The 26,480-nt window shown below is 37.5% G+C and overlaps 1 protein-coding gene across 1 annotated transcript in view; it reads left to right on the plus strand.

Moving 5' to 3' along the window:
• Positions 1-26,480, plus strand: part of DISP1 (dispatched RND transporter family member 1) — an 80,920-nt gene that overhangs the window by 20,058 nt on the left and 34,382 nt on the right. Inside the window, exon 2 of the mRNA XM_007936954.2 lies at positions 22,242-22,271. Coding sequence (XP_007935145.1) covers positions 22,242-22,271 — 30 coding nt within the window. The remainder of the gene's footprint in view (positions 1-22,241; positions 22,272-26,480) is intronic.

Below are 26,480 nucleotides of genomic sequence, written 5' to 3' on the forward strand. Positions count from 1 at the left end.
TGACTCATAGCAACCCCTCCTTGGGTTTCAAAGGCAGTATCTCTACAGAAGTAGATTGCCCAATCTTCCTTCTGAGGAGTGGCTGGTGGGTTTGAACCACCAGCCTTCTGGTTAGCAGTCAAATGCCTTAGGCACTACACCACCAGAACTCCTGATACTATACCAGGAGTAGTTTTACCATATAGATCAGTGAAGTTCTATTGCTCATCACAGTTCTACTATAGGTTGTAAGATTTCTATCCTCTAAATCATTTGTATTGATACTTCTAATACCTCAGGAGAAAAGATCAGTTAAGTCTCAGGACTATCTAGAAGTTACCCATCTAAAATACTATTTGGACTTCATTCTTACGTATTTTTCTCAAACTTGTGCTAACCTGAATTTTATCTAAGCTTCTCCTTGAACTTTTATCTTTGGAGTCTTAAAGTAGAACTAATCAATGATGATAGAAACCTAAATAGTGTTACCTCTGATGTTGGAACATGATAATTAATCAGGAAGAAGCATGAGGGAGCCATTTGAGGGTGCTGGGAAACTTTTTCTGTCTTTATCTGAGTGATGGATACATGAATGTACATATGTAAAACCTTGTCATGTCGTGCCCTTAAACTTTGTGCCTTTCACTGAAGAGTTGAGTGAAATGGGAATGGTTTAAGAGAAGAATGGCATAAGTGTTTTAAGAATCCTCCAAAAATTCTAAAACTTCCTTTCACCTTTTTGGCCAGTCCACTTCAAAGGCAGGGCCAATATTCTATTAATTTTTATATTCCTGGTGTGAAGTTGTTGTTGTTGTTGTTATGTGCCGTCGAGTCGGACCCGACTCATAGCGACCCCTCCTTGGGTTTTCGAGGCAGTATCACTACGGAAGTAGATTACCCCATCTTCCTTCCAAGGAGTGGCTGGTGGAGTAGAAAGGAGGAAAAATTTCCCTTAAGGGCTGGCTCAATATTCACCTCCTCCTGGGAGAGTTTCTTAATAAACACAATTCCATTCTTAGCTACCTGCTTGCTGTTTATGTATACACCTACTCCTCTCTTATTAACTATCTTGTTGTTCAACATTTTGCATTTATAGCAATAGTGAATTATCTACTTTCCAACTATTTTGCACATTAATGACATACATCTGACAGTAACAAACACTGAGGTGTAAGACAAGAGTGACACTGGCCATGATAGTTAAGGTTATATGTCAACTTCGCTGGGCCATGATTCTCTGTCATTTGGCAGTTATGTAATGAGGTAATTTGGCAGTTATATAATAATGTATTTGGTAGTATGTAATGATGTAATCATCTACTATTTTGTGCTCGGATGTTGTAATCCTCCATTTTCACATAAGGACCTGGTCTTTGGAACTTAATCATCCCAATAAGTGAGGAGCAGGTATATATGGTTTTTCCTTGGCTTGAAGCCTGCATCAACTACTACTAATGTTAATAGACAGCAAAGTTAAGATGAGTTTTGACTTAAGAATCTAGAAAAATAGAGTATTTTGTGACATAATTACATTCGTGTACATATTTGCGTTATTTGCTTTCCCACTTGCATCTTCTGTCAGTGTCTCATCTTCCTATTTTGTTACTTGAGAGTAGGAACTCTATCTTTTACTTTTTACTGTTCAAAGAGTATTTAGTAAGTTGGAAATAATTTTTAGGGAGACTGGAGAAGACTTGACAAAAGGAATGATTTAATAATGCTGAGAAAATAAACAGCTGCCCTTAAGATAGTAACACATCTTTTCCTTCTCACTGCCATAGATGATATGATAGAAGTAAGCCAAGATTACAGAAAGATTTAAGTTTTCCATATGGAAGAGCCAGATTTAAGGGCAGGAAGAAGGGATAAAAAGGGTGTTCTGAGAGCATGTAGATTCTACATATGTAAGCTTTTTCCCTCCAAAATACTCCCTTAACCTATGACACAAGTCAGGTTCTAGCAAAACTTTCTATGTTCAGTTGACATAGAATTGAATGTGACCTTACTTGTAAAAAATATCTGTACACAAGGAAAGCTTGTTGGAGGTTTGTTATAATACTGCCTTTAGGGTTCATGCAGTTGTCCTGTTAGGAAGTTGTTCTGAATGAGCTAAAAAACTTGGAATTTCTTTTAAGATCTTTGTTCCAGAGAATAATTTAGCATATGCTTGCTATCAGAGAATTAAATTCCTCATATTTGTAGAATTAAAGTATCCATTTAATAATCTTTTCCAGTCTTTCACTAACTAGAATTGTTTTCAAGTTATAGATTTAAGAATAAAGGTGTAAACCTATTAGTTCTCTAAAGGAATTTAATATTTCCTAAGTCTGTTCCTATCCTGGGACTTGCATATTTTGAAGCCAAGATAAGTGAAACAATGTGATTCTGTGAAAAGAATTAGCAGATCATTGGATATACTGTCACAGGTGAAACTGACCCTATGGTGGTTCTTCTTGTTAGGTGCCATCGAGTCAGCTCCAACTCGTAGTGACCCTGTGTACAACAGAACGAAACACTGCCTGGTCCTGCACCAGGCTCAAAATCCTTGCTATACCTGAGCCCATTGTTGCAGCCACTGTGTCAATCCATCTTGTTGACCATGTTGTTGTTTGTTGTTGTTTGCCGTCGAGTCGACCCCGACTCATAGCAACCCCTCCTTGGGTTTCCGAGGCAGTATCACTACAGAAGTAGGATTGCCCAACCTTCCTTCCGAGGAGTGGCTGGTGGGTTTGAACCGCCAGCCTTCTGGTGAGCAGTCAAGTGCCTTAGGCACTATGCTACCAGAGCTCCTCTTGTTGACCATGTTGTTGTTGTTGTTGTTATGTGCCGTCAAGTCAAACCCGACTCATAGCAACCCCTCCTTGGGTTTCCGAGGCAGTATCACTACAGAAGTAGGATTGCCCAACCTTCCTTCCGAGGAGTGGCTGGTGGGTTTGAACCGCCAGCCGTCTGGTTAGCAGGCAAGTGTCTTAGCCACTATGCTACCAGAGCTCCCCTTGTTGACCATAGCATGTATAAAACGTTAATAAAATAAAACACCTTAATAAGCTATGTGATACAACACAGTGGGCCTCTGAATTCCACCTAGCCCCCATTCTCAAATAGAAACAGACTAAAATTTTTCTTACAAGCCAAGGAATTATAGGCAATCCCTTTCCAGGAAGCAGAGACGCAGAAAGTAGATATCCATATTCCCATTAAAGGTAGTCTCCAACTTTCAACAGAGTTCCATTCTAACGACTCTAAGTAGATTCTGATGTAAGTCCAGTATCTCCCTTTTTTTCAGTTTTCATTAGTATTGCCTTTTATTATCAATATCATTATAAGTCTGATCTTTATTTGTCTTTGGAGTTGGAAATATTGCACATAAATTTAGATATATTTTAATACATATATATAGATAGATAGATAGATAGATTTATGTATACACACAAATCACAGAAATTTACTCTGATGGTGAAGTTGGGTGTCATTAGCATTTTGTCAGTTGCAGTAATAACTCCACTTGTGGAAGGTTAAGGATTATTCTTGGAAATGGGAATGGTGTTTCTAGTCAGAAAATTCGTGAGAGTTGTCTGTATGGTCCTCTTCTTTTTTTCTTCATGTACTTCATGGTAATGTCTCATTGGTTCTCAAACCTGCCTACCAGCTTTAGCAAAACGATCAGCATTTGAGTCCATGTTTTCAAGCAACTGAAGCCCTTGATTTAGATTAGGAAATACTCCAGCTAATCCTTTCACTGTAAAATTTTTTGACAACTTCTTTCCTTCCCCTTCCTCATTATTTCTTTCTTCTTCAGCATTCCTTTCTGCTTCAAAATCCATTAAGTTCTGATCTGTCATATCCCCTTCGTCATGATCCATATGAGCTCTTCCACATTGGCGATACTGAGTTCTGAATTCAGCATTGTTACCATCTGGATAATTTTTCCATCATTTTATCCTAATAAAATTCTTAGAGCAGGTTCACATAATGTAGCAATTTTTTCCATATCACCTACATGCATTTTCTCATAACTGCATCCTAGGAAGATGCAATAATAGCAATAAGATGTATCAAAAAAGGAAAGGATGCTCATGTAAGTATGATTCACCCTAACTCTAATACATCATATGCTGGGGACTAACTGTGTTCTCCTAGCCCAGTTTTCTCAAATTTGGTTAATGAAATGGGCACTAATTTACTGAGATTTTCTGTTACCACTATTGTAATCCTGTAAGGATCAGTTGGTCTCAGAATCTGCATTCTTCCCCATTGATAGTTAAGCCCCAGTGAACAACTGTTACTAGAGGGTGCCAGACCACACAGCCTGTGCCAGGCCACATTTGCATGTTCTAGCCGGATCCTCGAGATCCAGGCCCTATCTGCACAGGTGCTCTATGATCAGCACAATATTGGGATGCTACATATTTTATGCAAATGAATTTTGGGACTTCCCCTTAAAGCAGGGCTTTATAGAAGATGATGATTTAGCATCACAAAATAATAGGGCAGGCCTCAGTAGGAGCTCTGGTAGCATAGTGGCTTAAGCACTTGACTGCTAACCAGAAGGCTGGCGGTTCAAACCCACCAGCCACTCCTCGGAAGGAAGGTTGGGCAATCCTACTTCCGTAGTGATACTGCCTCGGAAACCCAAGGAGGGGTCGCTATGAGTCGGGGCCGACTCGACGGCACATAATAACAACAACAACAATAGATTATTCAGTGAGTGTAATTGGAGAAATTGGCCTGATCATTAGGGGAAAAAACTAAGATCAATCATCTCCTCATACCAAACACCAAAATAAATTCTCATGGATTAAAACATTAAATGTGAAAATAAAAATGTAGATAAGGTTAAGAGAGGGAGGGAGAGCAAGAGAGGTATAATAGTTAACTGACATCTGGGTCAAAGATGACTTTTGCTCTACAAACTGTGAAAGTAGTATTGGAGATTATAACTATGGAAAACTTTAAAATCATGTCCAAAAACATCATGTTAAAAACATACCACAAAGCAGGAAAGAATATTTGCACAAAGGTGATGTTTCATAGGTGATTATTTATTTTCTAATTACCGGAGGACTACCAAACTTGATCCATGACTTCTTCACCATGGCATATACCTTTATTACCCAAGTAATGATCAAGCTATATATATATATGAAGGAGATTAAAGAAAATGAACATAACAATGTGATTTACCTGTTATATTAAAGGGTAGGTGATAGGTGAGTTAGGCCAAAATTCACTTCTGCAAATGTCACGTTATGATCAGTATATGCATGAGTAGGCTATGCCAGAACAGTTCTACTTAATTTCATCATTTCTGTGCATTATATGTATGGGCTCATTATTTGCATTTGTGTGTTATTTGCAAAAGAAAAAAAAAAAGGTAGCCATTATAAAGTCTATGAGCTATTCAAATAAAGATCCAGCATTATTTTTCAAAGTATTTTAAAACACTAGTTCTTCTACCTTATGAAGGCATCATTTTCATTGACTGTTCGGACCTCTGGTAGCATAGTGGCTAAAGCACTTGACTGCTAACTAGAAGGCTGGTGGTTCAAACCCACCAGCCACTCCTCGGAAGAAAGGTTGGGCAATCCTACTTCCGTAGTGATACTACCTCGGAAACCCAAGGAGGGGTCGCTATGAGTCAGGGCCGACTCGACGGCACATAACAACAACAACAACATTCACATGATATACTTCAACATAGAATTTTGATGAAGGGAACCTGATTTACCAACTTTTACCATGGCAGTGTTGAAATACTTCCTAAGAGGCTAACATAACTAGTGGTTTGAATTATCTGAAGTTCCACAAAGAAGATTAGTATTTCACAGCAAGAATGGACCTTAGAAATACTTGATCATAGCTATTATCTTTATTTTATAAATGAGGAAATTATTGCTAGGGAGGTTAGAAACAAAAGTTAACACCCAGTTAATAAAAGGTCCTTTGACCTCTTGTTCTGTATTTTTAAATACATTATGCTTAGGATAAAGTCCTCAAACTTTTTCACATGATACTTGAATATCATTGGCATATATACTCTATTTCTCACAAATAGTGCACCCACATGAATAATGCATGCTCACATACAGTACACAGAAATGACAAAATTACATTAAAAAGTTGTGGCATAGCATACCCATGTGTATACCACATATGTATCATGACATTTTCAGAAGTGAATTTTGGCCTCATTCACTCCTATTTAAGAGTCCAAAAATCTTAAAAAAAAAAAAAAAGAAAAGAAAAGAAAACATCAAACTCACTGCCATCGAGTCAATTTGACTGATAGTGACCTATTTCTGGGTTTCCAAGGCGGTATCTCTACGGAAGTAGATTGCCTAATCTTCCTTCCTAGGAGTGGCTGGTGGGTTTGAACCACCAGCCTTGGCTGCTATAATAGAAATACCACAAGTAGATGACTTTAACAAACAGAAATTTATTCTTTCATAGTTTAGAAGGCTGGAAGTCCAAATTTGGGGTGCCGGCTCTAGGGGAATGCTTTCTCTTTGTCAGCTCTGGAGGAAGGTCCTTGTCTTCTTTCAGTAACTGTGAGCCCAGCATTCCTTGGAGATCTCCACGGGTCTTGGCATCCTTCTTCCTGGAGCTTCTAAGCACACGGACCCCAAGTCCAAAGGATGCACTGTGCTCCTGGCTCTTGTTTTTTTGGTGGTAGTACTTCCCTCTCTCTTTGCTTGCTTCTCTCTTCCTTTTACCTCTTGTAACATAGAACTTGATACAGGCCACACCCCAGGGAAACTCGCCTTACATTAGATCAGGCTTATGACCTGAATAAAGATGTTGTATTCCAACCTAATCCCTATACAACTGATTGGCTGATCATATCGGATCACATCATGGGGATGATTCATAACTGACAAACCACTGAGAATCATGGTCCAGCTAGGTTGTGACATATTTTGGGGGGGACACAATTCAATCCATGATACTTGGTAGTCAGGAAATAAACAATTGAAAGTGGATATTTGTTTCTATTAATTTGAGAATTATATCCCTGTTGCTTTTGAGTCATCAGTTAGAACCTTGAACCTACTGAAGCCTGTCCATAAATATGTGCTATCAGCAGAGGCAAAAACAAAGCAAAGCCTGCACTGGCATAAATGGTATCCAGTAGCTATCCATAGGAATCTCAATTCATTCTGTGTTGATAATTATCACAGTTGTCTTCCAACTTTGGCTTTTAATTGGAGAAGTAAACAAAGCAAAACTGATACATGATGGCTCCAGGCTCAACAGTTGAATGTGAAAACCTTATCAGATCATCTTAAGTGAAACCACTAAGCTGTGTTAGTTCTGCTTATTTCATAGTCTAATTATGTCTTGTTAGCACCAATGTCTTTGATCACCAATAGTGAGTCACCTTAGTCATCTGCTTACAATCATATAAAAAGATCCTTGTTTCTTGTACATCTCACCTTTGAATTTTGCAATCTCTTCTGTAGAACCAGCCACTTAATGGTTATATAGTGTACATTGTTTCAGTTTATAAATCTAAATCTTAGAATACTTTAGTATCATAAAAGGAATTAAATGCAAGTTCTATACCGCCAACTCCACGTTTGTGAGGGCAGAAACAACAAGCAACAGAGCAGCGTCAAGAGGGTTCAAGGTTGGAGAATTATCCATCTGTGAATGGAGAAAGAAGAAAAGGACATGGAAAAAATGAGTCTACAAAAATATACACATCAAGGGCCCAAACCAAAATGGCCTGAGTTGGAGAATGACTTAAAGGTAGATTATTTCTCAGGGAAACGAAAGTAAGTGTTTCTGCTGTCACAATTCAGCTCAAAGCAAAGCTTCTGGCAAATGAAAGAAGAATCCAAGATTTCAAGGAATGTTTCACCTGGATTTCTAAATCCATGAAAAGGAAGTGCCTTTCCATGAGAAAGAGAACTACTGTAGGCCAGCCACTTCTGGATGACTGGGAGCAAAAGGTGATTAACTTCCATGAATTTGTCACTAAAGGAATCTTTAAACTCAGTATTTCTGCAATGGATGTGTTAATATGGATGTGATTTCAATGTCTTTCAGCATTCTGACTACCAGAACTGTAGCTGCTTCAGGTAAAAACAAACAAACAAACAAAAAAACCTGTAATCATAACAGCCATTGGACACGAGAGGGCCTGCTTCACTATAGTCCTTGGTTGCACTGCAAAAAAACCCAAAAAACCAAACTCACTGCCATCAAGTTAAGTCTGACTCATAGCAACCCCTCCTTGGGTTTCCAAGGTGGTATCTCTACAGAAGTAGATTGGCCAGTCTTCCTTCCAAGGAGTGGCTGGTGGGTTTGAACCGCCAGCCTTCTTGGTTGCACTGCAAGTGGGACTAAATTAAAGCCGGTGGTGATTTTCAAGAGAGTTACCATGCCCTACAAAAAACTGCCCACCAGTGTGGTTGTTCATTGTAATAAGAAAGGATAGATGGACTGTAATGGTCTGAAAGTATGGGGAGATAAGTGTTACATGACCTGGCAGAAGGGATTCTTTTCAAAGAAGTCTTCACTGATTTTTAATGGCAAGGCTGATCACAAGAAAAAAACATTCAGAATTGTTTAACTCTACTGGTGCCCATATAGCAGTCATACCTGGTGTCTGTACCTATAAGCTATAGCTGCTAGCTATAACAGTCAATCACCCGTTCAAGACTTTCATGACAAGGGAGTGGGATGAATGGATGCAGTCTGGGATTCATGGGTTCACATCATGAGGACGACTGAAGCAAGGGATGTTTATAGAAGTCTGCAAGTAGGTGGCTTCTGCTTAATGCATAATAACCCCTGAAGCCATCTGCAATGGCTTCAGAAAGTTTGGGATTGTGTGCCTGCAGAATACCAATGATGAAGATGAAGACACCAAAGACAGTGATGATGTTGACCTCAGTTCAGAAGTCACAGAAGAGTGTCATCAGGCAGATCTGAGATACTTCAATGATGATAGTGATAAGAGATCAACTTGAAGGGTTCCAGGAGTCGAATAATGATGATCATCATAATGAATGAATAAACTAAAATGGTTTCTTTTAAGGTGAAAGCACAATTTCCTCTGGTGACTTTTATTTGTTGATTTCAAAGACATTGATTACAAAAAATTATAAACATCTTGTTTTTGTGGTTTTAGGCCTAGGATCATTTCTTATTAGTTTCTGGCTGTTGGTGCATTCACACTTTTTGGTTTCAACATTGAGTCCCATTTTCAACATGAGCCTGTTGAGTTCACCTTTGGTTGCAATTGCCTACCTTAAGTGAAGTTTCCACAAGATCAGTTTTATCCCAGTAACATTAAATCCATTGGACAGGAAAAAAAAAAAAAAAAAAAGTTGAAATTGAAGTCAGAAACATGCATAAAATATTGGTATAGCGCTCTTATGCAAATAACATACAGTTTGTAAAAACTTGTAATGTGTGAGTTATTTTTGTAAAAATATAGTAATAAGTTTTGGAGTTTCAAACAGAATCTACATAATTCTGAATGAAATATAGTAAAATGAAGGTTTAAGCCTAGCTGTTAAAGTGCTGGAATCTACCAAGGACCTCACTGCAGCTTAAGAGCATGCAGTTCCCAATGTAGGAAGTTTTATTTTTCTCCAGAAAATTCTCTTGTCCTCATTATGATTCTTTTAAGCTTAGTTGATTTTGTTTTTAAATCAGACTTTTGACTAAGAAGAAAATCCTTTTGCAATCAATATTATTTTTATAGACATAGTGTATGTTGAAATTTTCCTTTGATCTTTGTTTATTAAAGCTTTTGACAGCTGATTTCATTTTTAAGCTAAAGGGTAGTCATGAGAAAGTTTAGTTAGGAAATAAAAATCAATTTGACTATATATTTTTGTTCTTAAAACAACTTAAAATAACTAAAGAATTTTTGTAGAAGTTTAAGGGAATAGCTTATCCTTTTGGCCAGAAAAATGAAGATATCACAACAGCTGCAAGGTATTGGTTACACTGTTGGAAATCATTTTGGTATAGTGGATTTTTATTATGTTGGGTTTTTTGGTTTTGTTTAACTCTCCCTCTCAATTTTTTTTTTTTTTTTTCTTGAAAGCAGGTATGACTTTTAATTTTTCAAACTCAAACTTATACAATATTGAGTAAATTTGCCAGGGCAAAATAATCTAAAACGTGTGGGGAATGAATTTAAGAAAGATTCAGGAATCTTTTTTATAATTTGGAGCACAAATAATACTTGTTGTGTTAAACAGAATCCAGACATGTTATACTAAAAATGTGGGGAAGTGAAGATACTGGTACATTTATGCATTATAATTTTGTTTATACTTTAGCTCTTGTGTCTAATTAAGATCTTTTCCTGTTAATAAGCAAGTAATTTTGAGATTGAATCTCAGATGTGAAATCGAAAATTCACTTTCAGAATACAAATATACCTTCATCGATGTTATGTTTAGCACAAAAACTCATTTGTATAATTAACTAGCAGCAGGGAGAGAAATACAAGCATAACTCATGGTCTTTTTCCTTCTGTAAAAAAAATATTGTATTTATTAGAATATATAAAGCTCCCAAATCAAGAGTTTATAATGAAAATGCAAAATATTTTTACTTTTTTTTATGGACAAGGGTTTTCTTAGCTGTAATCTTTACATAAGCAGTTTGCCAGGCCTTTCTTCCATAGCACCACTGGGTGGGTTTGAAGTACCAATCTTCAGGTTAGTAGCTGAGTGAAATTCTGTATCCGTGAAAGAAAGATTCAAGTAAAACACTTCAGTCACTTGTGCATAAAGGAATTCATATGCATTTTCCCTTTTTAAAAATTTTTTTCACTTCTTTTTAATTATACCACTAATTCATGAACATGTTGAACATATTCTCATGAAGAATTTCAGCAATACAAAGTAAAATTACTCTTAATTCCTTTCCCAGTTCTGTCCATTCCACAGAGGTAAACACAGCTATCAGCTTTCCATGATCTCTTCTGAACTTTTAAAATACATTTACATATTTTTAATTTAAGTTTATTTTCACATAAGTATAGTACAAATTGTTTTGAAATTTTTTACTTTATTTATCTTGGTTTATGTGTGTATTTGTTCTATACCGTGTTCTAGTACAGATGTACCACTGTTTATTTACACATCCCTACTATTAATTGATGGACATTTAGGTAGCTCTTACATTTCTTCCTTATTGTAAACCACCACTCAGTGAATATCCTTGCATATGCCCTTCTGTGCACATGTGCCATTTGTTCTTAAATAGGAAGCTCTCTCTGCACTGTCCTCCTTACCATTTTGGGTTCACAAATAGTATCTAATAGCCAGTATCAGTGTACATCTTCTCTTTTTCATTTTCCTTCTGGTATGGCCAAAAATCATAGAAGGAAGTCAGGAAATTTGGATTCTAGACCTTATTCTGCCATTGAGTTGCTCTGTAATGACTTTTAGGATTCCTTACAGTTTGAATAATCTCTTATTCTAACTAAGCTTGTGGGTATGAAGCCATTATCTTTTATGTTATATTCAGCTCATAGCTGAATCTTACAAAGCAAATCATAACTGTACATAGTAGCTTTATGAATAAAGGGCATTATACTTTACTCTGCATCAGTACTCTGCTTTCTTAACTGATGCTTGAATGCCTTTTCCAGATATAGTAGTAGTAGTAATAATAATACTAATATCCTTTTTCTTTTGGATAGTGCTTGACAGTTTATAGAGAACTGTCACTTATACTCATGAGCTCTGGTAGTACAGTGGTTAACTATACTAAACTTTTTCACTGCTAACCAAAAACTCTGATGGTTCAAACCCACCAGCCACTCTGCAGAAGAAAGATGAGGCAGTCTGCTTCTGTAAAGATTTACAGCCTTAGGAACCCAATGGGGGTGGGTCACTGTGAGTCAGAATCAACTTGATGGCAGTGGGTTTGGCCTTTGGTTATTATTCTTACCTCACACATCCTGAGAAATTAAAAGACTTGTTCAAGATCATTAAACTAATGTGTTTCAGAGCCCAGATTTTGCCTCGTATCTTTAGATTGCTAAATTCACTATTCTCTTAAAGGTAAAATATCCTCATCCTCAAAATATTTATTTAATATATGTTGAATTTCTTCTTTAGCATTTATAAAGTGCTTAGTTTATTAGGTGCTCTCTAAATGTTACCTCTCCACCCCTACAATTTTCCTTCCTCCTAGTTTACTTTATATTTTGTGTCATCTTAAAAGGTAGTAGTTGTGACTCTGTCCAGTTATAACAGTTTCAGACATCAAGATGACCAAGACTTTGAATCTTTATCTTTGAGCATTCAGGAAATGTGTTATGCAAGTACTTGTGGTTATTGTTACCCTTCAAATCATTTGACACAGCCCATAAACATTTAGCTCTGGTGCATGAAAGATGGATTAGAGGCCAAGCTTAGCTTGTCTACAGGGTATCTGTTTCATCTTCATGACAGAGCCCAAGAGTGCCAGTGATGATTCATGGAAATACTTAATGATGAAGAACGGCTTTGTTTTTGTTAGAAATCTTTCAAAGAATACTCATCAAAGTATTCTTTACTTTCAGATACTTTCTGCTTTACATACCAGCACTAAATTGATGATACTACTTGCAGAATACCTTTTTACCAAAAGGTAATAAATATGACCCAATCCAGTGCAACAATTAAAGCTACAGTGTGCTCCTTAAATTCCTCTACAGCCTGTAAAGCTGAAAGTATATCTCCATAGCTTTTTAGTTATTCGGAAATACACAAGGCTATTTTTTACATTGCTTTGATTTTCCTGAATGCAGGAAAGAACTGTTAGAAATTTGTGAACCCGTTCTGTCCCTTTGTAAATGGTGATATTAATCCTGTAGCTCTGTGCAGAATAGAGTGTCTGGACTGATGAGATGTTTTCATGTTTTAAAATTCCCATTTCCCTCACCCTACAATCTCCCCTTCACTCCCAAAATGTTATTAAAGGAGAGAGAAAAGATGAGGGAAACAGATAAATACACACAGAGACCGCTTGTAGCTTTTCTACATTATTTTTTTTTCCTGTTTCTTACGAATTTTCTCCCTCCCATTCTTTTTCTTTTTTTGTACTTTTAAAATAAATTTTCTTGTCTCTGGATCTGCTGCAACCCCCATTGTCTTTATTACCCACCCACCCACCCCCCATCAGTACCTCCTCCCTTCCTCCTTCTGAGAACTTTACAGTCTTCTTAGTTGTTCCCTTGACTGATCAGAACACACATACCACAGTTCATTGATCATCAGAGGCCTACAGCCAAGGTTCTCAACTGCCAGTACACTTCTGAAGGGTGAAGTGTCAAGGCAATTTATTATTAATTATGAATATCCGAGTTTGTAAGCTCACTTTTTTTTTTAAGTAGTTTTGAGCCTAGCCTTATAATGTCACTGTCACCCACTTGGATGCAGAAATGTTTTCTTGAGTGGGAGAGAAAGAGTAACACCACAGCTAGTCAGGGAATTGTGCTCAACCCAAGCTTGTGTACATCACAGCCTGTGGGCTTGTGTGTGGAGCCTGCAAATGTCATTGGCCTTGTTCTGGTTACCTAGTGCTGCTCTGACAAGAATATATACCACAAACAGGATGGCCTTAACAAGGAGTTTATTCTCTCACAATTTGGAGGCTTTAATCCAAGTTCAAAGTGCCAGGTTCTAGGTGCTGTGTGAAAGCCCCTCGACCTTGGGCTTAAGCTTTGCCTCTTGCTCATTGCCCACTGAAGCTAGAGGCATCTCTTCACTCAGGCAGCTACTGACAAGCCCAAGGTCGACTAGTAAAAAGGCACAGTCCCGATGTTACCAAACTACATGGCAGGCCATTAATTCAAGTCTGTTGTAAGTCCTAAGATCAGCAGAGCATGGCAAGCTGCTGAACAATGACATGGCTACATGCATGTCCAAGCGTGCCATAAGCTAGAGACTAATCCCAAAGCTGCTGCTCATATACGGGAAGCAGATCACATACCTAAAGCAACTACTCAGCTGCTTGTGGTAGATCCCATCATGGAGCTGATTGCTGGTCTCATCATGGGGAATAACTACCACCAACTGCCCAGCTACTCAACAAGGCCCAGCCAAGTTGACATACAAATATAACCACCACAGGTCTTTTGTTTTTTCTCAGCAGGAAAAAAAAAAAAAAAAAAGTCAAAATCCTAACTAAAACACTAGCCAGAGTCCCCACCTAAGATTATTTTTATATTTTTTGGTATGAGTGCATGTCCTTTAACCACCATTCATCTGTCAGTTTGTCATAGTGTGGTAGCTTATGTGTTGCTGTGGTGATGGAAGCTATGCCACCAGTATTTTAAATACCAGAAGGTCACCCATGGTGGACAGGTTTCAGTGCAGCTTCTAGGCTAACACAGGCTAGGAAGAAGAACCTGGCAGTGTACTTCTGAAAAAATTGCCCAGTGAAAACATTATGAATATCAGCAGAGCATTGTCTGTCATAGTGTTGGAAGATGTGTGGCTACCTCAGGTTGGAAAGCACTCAAAATACAACTAGGGAAGAGCTGCCTCCTCAAAGTAGAGTTGACCTTAATGACATGGACGAGGTAAAGCTTTTGGTTACCTTCATTTGCTAATGTGACCCAAAATAAGAAGCAACAAAGCAACAGCTTCAAATATCTATTAACAATTGGAATGTGGAATGTACTAAGTATGAGTCTAGGGAAAATTAGAAGTTGTAAAAAATGAAATGGAATGCATAAAGATTGACATCCTAGGCATTTGTTGTTGTTGTTGTTATGTGCCATCGAGTCAAACCTGACTCATAGCGACCCCTCCTTGGGTTTCCGAGGCAGTATCACTACGGAAGTAGGATTGCCCAACCTTCCTTCCAAGGAGATCCTAGGCATTAGTTAGCTGAAATGGATGGGTACTGGCCACTTTGCATCAGTCTTACGGTTTACTATGCCAGGAATGATAAATTGAAGAGGACTGGTGTCCCATTCATTGCCAAAAAGAACATTTCAAGATCTATCCTGAAATGCAACACTGTCAGTGATAGGATATTATCCATATGCCTAGAAGGAAGACTATTTAATTCAGCTGTTGCTTAAATTTACAAATCAATGACTAATGTCAAATGTGAAGAAACCAAAGATTTTTACCAACTTCCTGCAGTCTGAAATTGACCAAACATGCAATCAAGATGCATTGATAATTACTGGTGATTGGAATGTGAAAGTTGGAAACAAGAAGAAGGATCAGTAGTTGGAAAATATGGCCTGGGTGATAGAAATGATGCCAGAGATCACATGATAGAATTTTGCAAGACCAATGATTTATTCTTTGTAAATACTTGTTTTTCAACAACATAAATGGCAACTATACATGTGGACCTTGCCATATGGAATACACAGGAATCAAATCAGCTACATCTGTGGAAAGAGATGATGTAGAAGCTCAGTATCATCAGTCAGAATAAGGCCAGGGGCTGACTGTGTAACAGACCATCAATTGCTCATATGCAAATTTAAGTTGATACTAAAGAAAATTAAAACAAGTCAGTGAGATCCAAAATTTGACCTTAATTTATCTCACCTGAATTTAGAATCCATCTCAAGAATAGATATAATGCATTGAACAGTAATGACCAAAGACCAGACGAGTTGTGGGATGACATCAAGGATATCATACATGAAGAAAGCAAAAGGTCATTAAAAAGACAGGAAAGAAAGAAATGACCAAAATGGGTGTCAGAAGAGACTCTAAAACTTGCTTTTGGACATAGAGTAGCTAAAGCAAAATGAAGAAATAGGAAGGAAAAGAGCTGAACAGAAGATTTCAAAGGGCAACTCAAGAAGGCAACATCAAGTATTATAATGAAATGTGCAATGACCTGGAGTTAGAAAACCAAAAGGGAAGCACACCACACATGGCATTTCTAAAACTGAAAAAACTGAAGGAAAAACTCTGCTTCCAGTTGCAGTATTGAAGGATTCTATGGGCAAAATATTGATGCTGGAAACATCAAAGGAGAATAGAAGGAATACACAGAGTCACTGTACCAAAAAGAATTGGTCGACATTCAACAATTTCAGAACAATGGTAGCGAAGGAAGAAATTTGAGCTTCACTGAAAGCATTGGTGGAAAATAAGCCTCCAGGAATTGATAGAATACCAATTGAGATGTTTCAACATATGAACACAAGGCTGGAAGCAAGCACTCACTCATCTATGCCAAGAAATTAGAAAGAACATTACTTGACCAAGCAACTGGAAGAGATCCATATTTGTGCCCACTCCAAAGAAAGGTGATATGATAGAATGCTGAAATTATCAAACAATATCATTAATATCACACACAAGTTAAGATAATTAAAAACAGTTGCCGCAGTACATCATCAGGGAACTGCCAGATACTCAAGCCGCATTCAGAAGAGGATGGGGAATAAGAGATATCATTGCTGATATCAGATGGATCTTGGCTGAAAGCAGAAAATACCAGAAAGATGTTTCCCTGTACTTTATTGACTGTGTGAAGGCATTCGACTATGTGGATCATAACAAATTGTGGATAACATCACAAAGAACAGGAATTCCAGAATATCTTATTGTGTTCATGGAGAACCTGTACATTGACCCAGAGCCAGTTGTTCAAACAGAACAAGAAGATACTGTGTGGTTTAATATCAAGAAAGGTGTGTGACAGGGTTGTATCCTTTTACCATGCTTATTCAATCTGTATGCTGAGCAAATAATCCAAGAAGCTAGAGGATAGGAAGAAGAATGCAGTATCAGAATTGAAGGAAGACTCGTCAACAACCTGAGATGCCCAGATGACACAACCTTGCTTGCTAATAATGAAGATGATTTGAAGCACTTAACTGAAGAAGATCAAAGACTACAACTTTCAGTATGGATTATACTTCAACATAAATAAAACAAGAATCCTCACAACTGGGTCAATAGCAACATCATGATAAATGGACAAAAGATTGAAATTGTCAGGATTTCATTTTACTTGGATCCAACAATTAACATCCATGGAAGAAGCAGTCAAAAAATCAACCAATGTATTGACATATTGCATTGGGCAGAGCTGCTGTGAAGTCCTCTTTAGAATGTTAAAAAGCCAAGCTGTCACTTTGAGGACTTACGTGTTCCTGACTCAGGCCATGTTTTTTTCAGTTACCTCATATGTATGCATCAGGATTGGAGGAAGAGTCATTAACAACCTGAGATATGCAGATGATACAACTTTGCTTCCTGAAAGTGAGGATGACTTGAGGCACTTACTGATGAAGGTTGAAGAATACAGTATGCAATATGGATTACGTCTCAATATAAAGAAAACAAAAATGCTCACAACTGGAACAATGAGCAGCATCACAATAAATGGAGAGAAGATTGAGGTTGTCAAAGAATCCACGTTGCTTGGTTCTACAATCCTTGCCAATGGAAGCAGCAGTCAGGACATTAGATGACGTGTATCGTTGGGAAAGTTGACTGTGAAGGAACTGTTTCAAGTCTCCTTGGGGACTAAGGTGTGCCTGACACAAACCATGATATTTCCAATTGCCTCATATGCATGTGAGAGTTGGGCAATGAATAAGGAAGACTGAAGAAGAGTTGATGCTTTTGAGTTGTGGTGCTGGCGAAGAATGCTCAAAGTACCATGGACTACTAAAAGAACTAACAGATCTGTCCTGGAGGAAGTGCACCCGAAATGCTCCTTGGAAACGAGAATGGCCAGACTTCGTCTCACCTATTTTGGTCATATTGTCAGAAGGGACCATTCCCTGGAGTAGGATGTCATGCTTGGTAGGGTGGAGGGTCGACAGAAGAGGGGGAGGACTTTCACAAGATGGATTGACATGGTAGCTGCAATGAGGGCTCAGGTATAGCAGGGATTGTGGAGCTGGCGCAGGATTGGGCAGTGTTTTGTTCTGCTGTGCATGGGGTCATTATGAGTCGGAAACGACTCAACGGCACCTAACAACAACAACATATGCATGCAAAAGCTGGGCAGTGAATAAGGAACACCAAAGAAGATTGATACCTTTGAATTATGTTGTTGATGAAGAATATTGAGTACACCATGGACTTCCAGAAGAATGAACAAATCTGTTTTGAAAGAAGTACAGCCAGAATGCTCCTTACATGAGAGGATGATGAGACTTTGTCTGTTATACTTTGGACATGTTATCAGATGGGACCAGTCCCTGAAGAAGAACATCATGCTTGGTCAAGCAGAGAGTCAGTGAAAAAGACAAAGACCCTCAATGACATAGATTGACACAGTGACTGACACAGTGGGTCAGACATAGCTGGGTTTGCGAGGATGGTGCAGGACTGGGCATTATTTTGTTGTGCATAGGGTTGCTATAAGTCAAAACTGACTCAACGGCACCTAAAAAAACAACAAGTGTACTTTGATAATATGGTATTAAAAGGTGAATGAGTGCTGGAAAAAGACTGATTTTCTCTGTAATAGAGGTGGTTGTTGTTGTTGTTAGGTATCATTGAGTCTATTTTCACCCATAGCAACCTCATCTGAGAGAATGGAACTGCCACGTAGGATTTTCTAGACTGTAATCTTTATGGGAACAAACTACTGGGCTCTCTCTTGTGGAGCTGCTACGTGGGTTTAAACCACCAAAAGTAAGCAGCCAAGCACCATTGCACCACCAGTGCTCTTTGTTATAGAAGTTAGGGTTGTTTATTTATTTATTTGTTTGTTTATACTAGTTGTTATTTATTAACACTGGAATTATGAAACTGGAGTGAAAATAATCTTGAAGATTTTTTGGATAGATATTAAAATTAGCAAGTCTGAAAGATTTTACAAATGGAGGAAAAACACTTTCGATGTACGAAAACGTAATAGATTCCTTCCTTTGCCACTTTTCTCAAATATTCTGGGAAGAGATTGTAAAAGCAGAATTAAAGATAGCAGCACCATGCAAACCAGTTTTCATGTTTTACCTGTAGTTGTGGTTTGGGTTTCTCAAACACCTGTTTGTCTTGACTGCTAGTATAGAAACTTCAGAGGGATCTAGTGTTTTCCCAAGAGGTATCTTGTGATAACTTCAGGTTTCTTTTGCAACTAATACCTGCAATCTCTACTTACTGTATCAAATTTAACATAAAATGAAATCTTTACTCAAGCAGAAGAATTGTGATGAATCTCTAGTTGTTTCTATCTCTAGGGAGTAAACTAGTCATAGAACTGTGAGTTTATAGTTAAAGTTAGTAGGGGTAAGGAGGAGGAAAAAGAGTATTTCCATTTATTATAACCCAAAAGATACACAATAAAATATCATTGCTTTGTAACTGCTGAGTGTGATCTTTCCCAGAATTGTGACTCTGGGGATCATTTTAGGCCTAAAGATAACAAAGTCTATTAACTTTTCATGGAACTCAAGACGTACTTTTGAGGATGGTTGTAACTAGAAAACTGGGAGTGAAAAATGAAGCTTTTGTGCACAAGTTAAGTGATGTGTGTCCTTGTTCAGTCCCTAACTCTCCCTCTCCATAAAATAAATTTTCTCTCATAACTTATTAAAAGCACAGCATATTCTTTTCTTTCTTTCTTTTTTAAAATATTTATTGTGATTTGGGTGAAAGTTTACAGAGCAAATTCACTTTCCATACAGCAGCTCACATATGCTTTGTCTCATGACATTGACTGCAATTTCCCACAGTGCAACAGCTCCCTTCCCACTTCCTCCCCATAGTTACTTCTTCTCTGTGTCCTTCCCTCCCATGCACTCCTGCCCCACTGAGCTGTGTCCTTGTGCATACACAGCCCTTCTGTTTTCCCATGTTTGATCTCTCCAAGGAATGTATCTACCTAATGTAAATGTTCAGCTCATATGCCTGTCTTTTGTTTGGCTGGAAGCCACAGGAGCTGGTTCAATTCCAGACCTGAAGAGCAGGTAGGGACCATCATCTCAGGGGTTCTTCCAAGCTCTATCAGACCAGCAAACCTGTTGTTGTTGTTATTTTTATGCTCCTTTGAGTCAGACCCAACTCATAGCGACCCTCCTTGGGTTTCCAAGGCAGTATCACTACGAAAGTAGATTGCCCACCCTTCCTTCCGAGGAGTGGCTGGTGGGTTTGAACCACCAGCCTTCTGGTTAGCAGTCAAGTGCCTTAGGCATTATGCTACCAGAGCTCCCCAGCAAACCTTGTCCCTTTTTTAAAAGCATAGCATAACCCATGATACTGTTGCCCTGAGATCATCTTTAAACCTTAAACCAAAACTATCCCCTGAAGTCTTCTTAAAACCCATCATTAAGCTTAACTAGTAAAAAGGACCTTCTTTGAGTATTATACTCTTTTAAGATCTATATGGGATCAAATAGACAACAGTAACTTGAAAGATTAGGTAGGAACCTTGTGTGGCAGTTAATTTATGGTAATGGAGGAGGAACAATCCAGAAAAAGAGAGTGAGAATAGTTGCACAACTCAAGGAATGCAATGAATGTCACTAAATGGTACATGTAGAAATTGTTCAGTTAGTGTGTGCTTTGTCGTGTATATTCTCAACAACAATAACAAAAATGAAATTTAGAGGAAAAAAAAAGCATAGCATATTCTTTAAAAATCAGTATGAATGATTGTGGTGATGCTTGCACAACTCTCTGGAAGTAGTAAAAACCATTGAACTGTGCATTTTAAATGATGAACTGTATAGTATGTGAATTATATCTCAAAAAATTTTATATTGAAAAATCAATGTAAAAATCATATTTTATACTAGATTTACCCCAAAATACTAAGTGTGCTTCGTGACTTCTTCAGTAGTGAACATTTTTTATTGAAAGAGAGAACAGAGTAAACAGAAGTAAAGCTAAATTTACCTATGTTGCTATTTCTGTTCCCAGCTTCTTGCTTTTTTTCATCTGTTGACTGCTGACTTCATAGCTGTTGAGCCTGAGAAAAGTAATTAAAGATGTTCATTCATTAATCTTACAAACACTAATCAGACATACATTCACAAAGAACTATACATTATATTATGCTACAAGGACATGATGACAAAAAATACAGCCTCTGCATTATGCCTTTAATGTCTTTTTTTTACCTTTAAACAATGAATTATCTTTACATATATTTTTTAAATGCATATCATTTGGTATTCTTTAGTAATGCTGTGAATGTTTGACCTCATACTTGTTCTTAAAAATCAAGGAGTTCTATGCTGCTCTTACTGGAAACTCTGACTTTATATTCCATATCTCCTCAAAAGGTACCTTTTTTCTTGTGTTAGAGATTAAAATTTTGTGATTTTCCCCTTTGGGTTTATAGATAGACACACACACACAGGACAGAGAGCAGTAGATGGGCATCCAGGGACTTAAGTTCACATGACACCCCTGCTGCTGAGATCCCACATGCCAATCTCTAAAACTGGAGTTGGAAGGAAATGTGTTCTTCAAGATTCTTTCCAGTCTTTATAGTCTGTGAGGGTGTTCATCTCTTTGATTTAAAAAAAAAAAAAAAATCACTGCCGTCGAGTCGGATCCAACTCATAGCGACCCCTCCTTGGGTTTCCGAGGCAGTATCACTACGGAAGTAGATTGCCCAGTCTTCCTTCCATGGAGTGGCTGGTGGATTGGAACCGCCAGCCTTCTGGTTAGCAGTTGGATGCTTAGGTACTATGCCACCAGAGCTTCCTAATGAGGACATGTAAATAAGATGTAAGATTTAGCACATATTATACCTTTCATATTAGTATAAAATGCATTCTAGAATGCACAAAGTATGGGGAAGTATGAATGGATAGTTGTTCAAATGGATTGTGAAGTTAGATGTTAAAAAATTGAAAGGTGGAAAAACAACTGGTATCTTGAAGAGGAAATGATATTTCTGATACAAGAAGGTATTTATGTCCTATTTTAAAGAAATATGCAGGGAAATCCTTGATAAGTAAAGACGTAGCAGAGATTGAGAACTTAGAGGTGTGGACTCCTATTGTGAGATTGGTGAGTGAATCTGGTAGCTGTAGGTCTCAGACACTGTTGTGTAGCATGATTATGATTCCATTGAGAAAGTGTGATAAAGAGGCTGGGAAGATACTACTTCCTGACTAGCCACTCTAGCTTCATCTACCTGGTATACTAAGTGGTCAGCATTCATTGTCAAATCCATGTGTGTTTCAAAGCTGTCCAATAGAGTGTCTTTTTTTAAAACCTTCCAGGATTCTTTCATAAGGAACAATAATTAAAAAATGTTAAATACATATATAAAGTCTGTGTTTATGTTATGGTGCTTTGTTTTTTATTGTTTTTCCTTTGCTTCTTTCTTGTTTTTTTCAGACCATCCAGGCCTTTCAAGTTACCAAAAAGGTAAAGTAATCTGGGACATTTTATTAAGTAATAACCTTGCCTGCATGCTGTTTCCCTTCCAGCATTTTCTCCCCATTTTTACTGCTGTTTCCCCGTTCTTATTTTCTATGAATGAAAAATAAATTTCCTTGAAGCTGGCTGCTTAAGGAATCATATATCTCTAAAAGTGATATTAATCTCAAGGTAGATTTTTAGCTTTTAAATTTTATTTGTGTTTAATCATTCCTATTTGGCTATCATATTTTTGTATAAATAACATGCACCTTTTACATGTGTTTACTAACCACTCCCCCAGTCCAGGATTGCTGTGCCAATTTTTTTGTTTAATATGTTGTTGTATAAATATATAACATAGAACATTTATAAAAATACTTCCCAGGGTAGATGCATATACAATGTGCATGTTATTTGCAGGAGAAAAATGGTGATTATTTTGCATTCCTTCTTGTAATGAATTGACTTCTCTGTGTCTTAGTTGTTGAGGAGAGAGATATACAGTTCCACCAGCTGCCCTGATGTGAATTCATTTCAATTTATGTTCAGGTGTTTGTGTTTCTTTTTCATATTTTTGATACCATATTAAGACTGGAGGTATTTTATCTCTATAGTAGAAAAGCAAATTTCAAATGGATAAGAGTTTCTGAAAAAGAAATACACACGTATATACGCACACACATACATACCTATTCTCATCAGCTGTCTTTATACATAGTAGTCCCAGATATAATGTCATTACAGAAATTCACTAGCCAGAGAAAAATGTCAGTTGCCAAAGAAAAATGGATGGTTTTAATACTGCCTCAGAAAAGTTATCATTTTTGAAGTAAAATTACTACATAAATCTTCATTATTAAATTCCCCTTTAGTTTTTACAAATATATATACTTATATGTGTATGCACACACACACACACACACACATACACGCTCCTCACTTACTGACATAGTTAGGTTCTAAAGACCAGATTATTAATGTGAAAATTGACATTATATGAAAATGGAAGATGACTACATCAGATTACAAAATTGAGGATGGACTGCATAATTATATAGCTGCCTCATTAAATCGTTATGTAACTGCTAAGTTACATTATTACATAACTGCCAAACCACTGAGAATTACTGACCAGTCAAGTTGACACATGCAAAATGGTTATGAAAGTAGCATATTCTGGCCTCCTCTAACTTCATAAGTGGGAGAGAAAAACACTACCAGCAGCATCACATCAGCCCAAGGCTGATTCTTTTGGGGCAGAGGTCAGACATACTGCCACCCTCCAACCTTCTTACCAATTCTGATACAAACCATCCCTTCCACAGCACTCTCTACTTCTCTGCTGAGCTTGATAATTATGTTGCAGTGGCCACACAGAACTAATGAACAAACTCGCAATTATGGGGTTTATTAGGGAAGTAACAATTCAGGTTTAAGAATGTTTAGGATACAATTCTTTGGTCAGGACAGCCTCGTTTGGCTATCTCTGCAGGCATGGTTGTCTTTGGCCCTTGGCCCTTGGCTTCTTGGCCTGGCTTCTCCCCTGCTCAGACAAATGCTACACATTTCTTTTGGGTCTGCCAATAAATGCACTCCACTCTGCCAGCAAGGCCTCCTGCCCAAAGGCACTCAGCTTTCTCAGTCTGTGGCCAGCAAGCCTACCACTCTTGTCTCTTGTTGGTCTTTTGGTTCTGCTGCCTCTGCTGCTGCTGTCTCTTTGCTCTCTCAGCACAGGGATCTTGGGTCCAAGGATGTGCCCCATTCCTGCTTTTCTCTCTTGATGGCAATGATACCCCCCTTTTCCACCTCTGGGATGGCTCATATGAAGCCTAGTACAATGGCAAAACTGACCACTCCCCACGGTAGGGTTCCATACACCTATTTCTACCCCCTCAAGGGTGCCATATACCTTATTTACATTATAAATAAGCTATCCAATCTCCTTGGTGGGCCACAAGCCCCTCATATTTACATAATTCATCCAGTCATATAGCGGGAGTCACAAAAACCAGGGCTAGAAGATCCATATTAAGTAATTCACTGTACCGCACATAACCCTAACATCACAGGCAGCATTACTTTTACCTTACACCTCGGTGTTCATTACTGCCGGATATTCATCATTAATGCAAAAAATAGTTGGATAGTAGATATTTTACTGTTTGTTGTTGTAAATGTGAACTGTTGGATAAGGAGATAGTTGCTAAGTGGGGAATAGGTGTGTGTGTGTATATAGGTGTGTGTGTATATAGGTGTGTGTGTTTATATAGGTGTGTGTGTGTATATAGGTGTGTGTGTATATATAGGTGTAGGGGTGTGTGTGTATAGGTATGTGTGTATATGTGTATATGTGTATACTCATTGAGTCAATTCCAACTATGAGCATGTAGGGGAGACATGGGTTCAAACCACTAACCTTTTGATTACCAGCTGAGTACTTAACCACTGTAATATATATATATATATATATATATATATATATATATATATATATATATATATATATATATATACACATTCATCCATATATAAAGGGAAGAGGTTATGCAGGTAAATATAACATATTAAGAAAAAGAATTTCTATTTTTTTCCTTAGAAATATAAGATCTTCTTAAATGAGTAGAAATTTTGCATTTTGAGAAGATTCATATTTTTTTTCCTTCTGATATTTGATTGGTGTGTTTTAAAAAGTGTTAATCTGTTCTTTTTAGTATATACATTTATAAATACAGCTTCTTCAAAAATGCCTTTCCTGATTACCTTTTCCCAACCTAGCTTTAAGTACTCTGTTCACTGGTTTCACAAAACACTTTATTTGTACCCTTCTAAGGATATTTGTCTCTTTTTACCTAGTTTTGTAGGTATTTGTGTACCTGTCTGATTTTCCTTATTAAGCTTTAAGTTCCATAGGGAAAGATCCATATATGCCATTTTTGTATTTTTTGTGTGCAATTTTTCAAGCTTCAGTCCTTCCTACATACTAAGTTGAGAGTTGATGACACTGGAAAAGTTGTGATTAATGATATTTCGAAATGCCTATTCTTAAGGGATAAGAGGAATAATGAAGAGTTATTAAGGGAAACAGAAGGGAAGAAACTGAGGAAGAAGAGATTTTTATGAAGAAAGGAGTTGTCAGTACTGCTGTATAGCACCCAGAACAAGGAAGATGAAAACCAATAATGCTGTGTTGATTTTTGACAGTTTCTGAAGAGTCATGATAGCAGAAGCCAAGCAGAGAGCACCTTATGCTCAGAAGCATGGCTTTTGGCTCAGAAGGGAAGGGTGGTTTGAGAAAGGCAGCAAACGGGAAGGGAAGAAAATCTCTGTAAGCTAAAAGAGACTTTAGTGCCCAAGAGCTAGTAGACCAATGGAAAGAATTATTAGAAAGGAAGGCAATATAAACTCAAGCTAGGAAGTGAGCACAAGGTAAATGCTAGAAAAATAAACAAATAAATAAACAGCATCTCAGAGAAAAGTCAGGAGCACAGTAGAGGTGCTGCTTCTTCAAAGAATTGTACAAAAGAAGAGAATGGAAAATACATAAAGACTAAACATAAAAATAGAGGAAACTTCATAAATCTGCTACAGAAACAAAATTTCATAGATCTTTGAAATTTATTAATAAAACCTTTGTTATTAAATCCAAGCATTCATGTCAGTTTGTCTTTCGTTCTCATAGTCATTTAAGATATGACTGGTATTATTTGGCAGGTATTACAGATTTGGTAAAACTGAGATACAAATTAATCAAGTTATAGATGTGGACTTCTAAGCAGTAGATGATACTAGATTATCCAATTTTTAAGGCTCTGCTAACAGAGCCTTAAACTGTTTTCTGAAACACATCCTGCTCACACATTACTGTGGTTAGGTGGAATGCTGATGCTTGGGGAGGTGACATGAGCTGACTAGGGAATGAGTCAGAGACTAATCTAGAAATAGATTTCAAGAAAACCTGGCTGCTTCTTTGAGACTCCAAACCAGAAAACACATTGTTTAAATCAAGGTATTCCTTAATCAAATATTATTTTTAAATAGATTGCGCTTAAGTGTACCTATTAAAGCAAGATTTTTTGAGAACTTATCTTGGTGTCTTCTGTTATGAATCCAGAGACAAAAAGAAATGCACACATTTTTCATTTCATGCTGACTAGTATAGTATTTAGGAGCTCTGGTAGCGTAGTGCCTAAGGCACTTGATTGCTAACCAGAAGGC

This window comes from Orycteropus afer, unplaced genomic scaffold, assembly GCF_000298275.1.
Source record: "Orycteropus afer afer isolate SDZICR_OR568_19922 unplaced genomic scaffold, OryAfe1.0 scaffold00039, whole genome shotgun sequence".
Lineage (NCBI taxonomy): Eukaryota > Metazoa > Chordata > Mammalia > Tubulidentata > Orycteropodidae > Orycteropus > Orycteropus afer.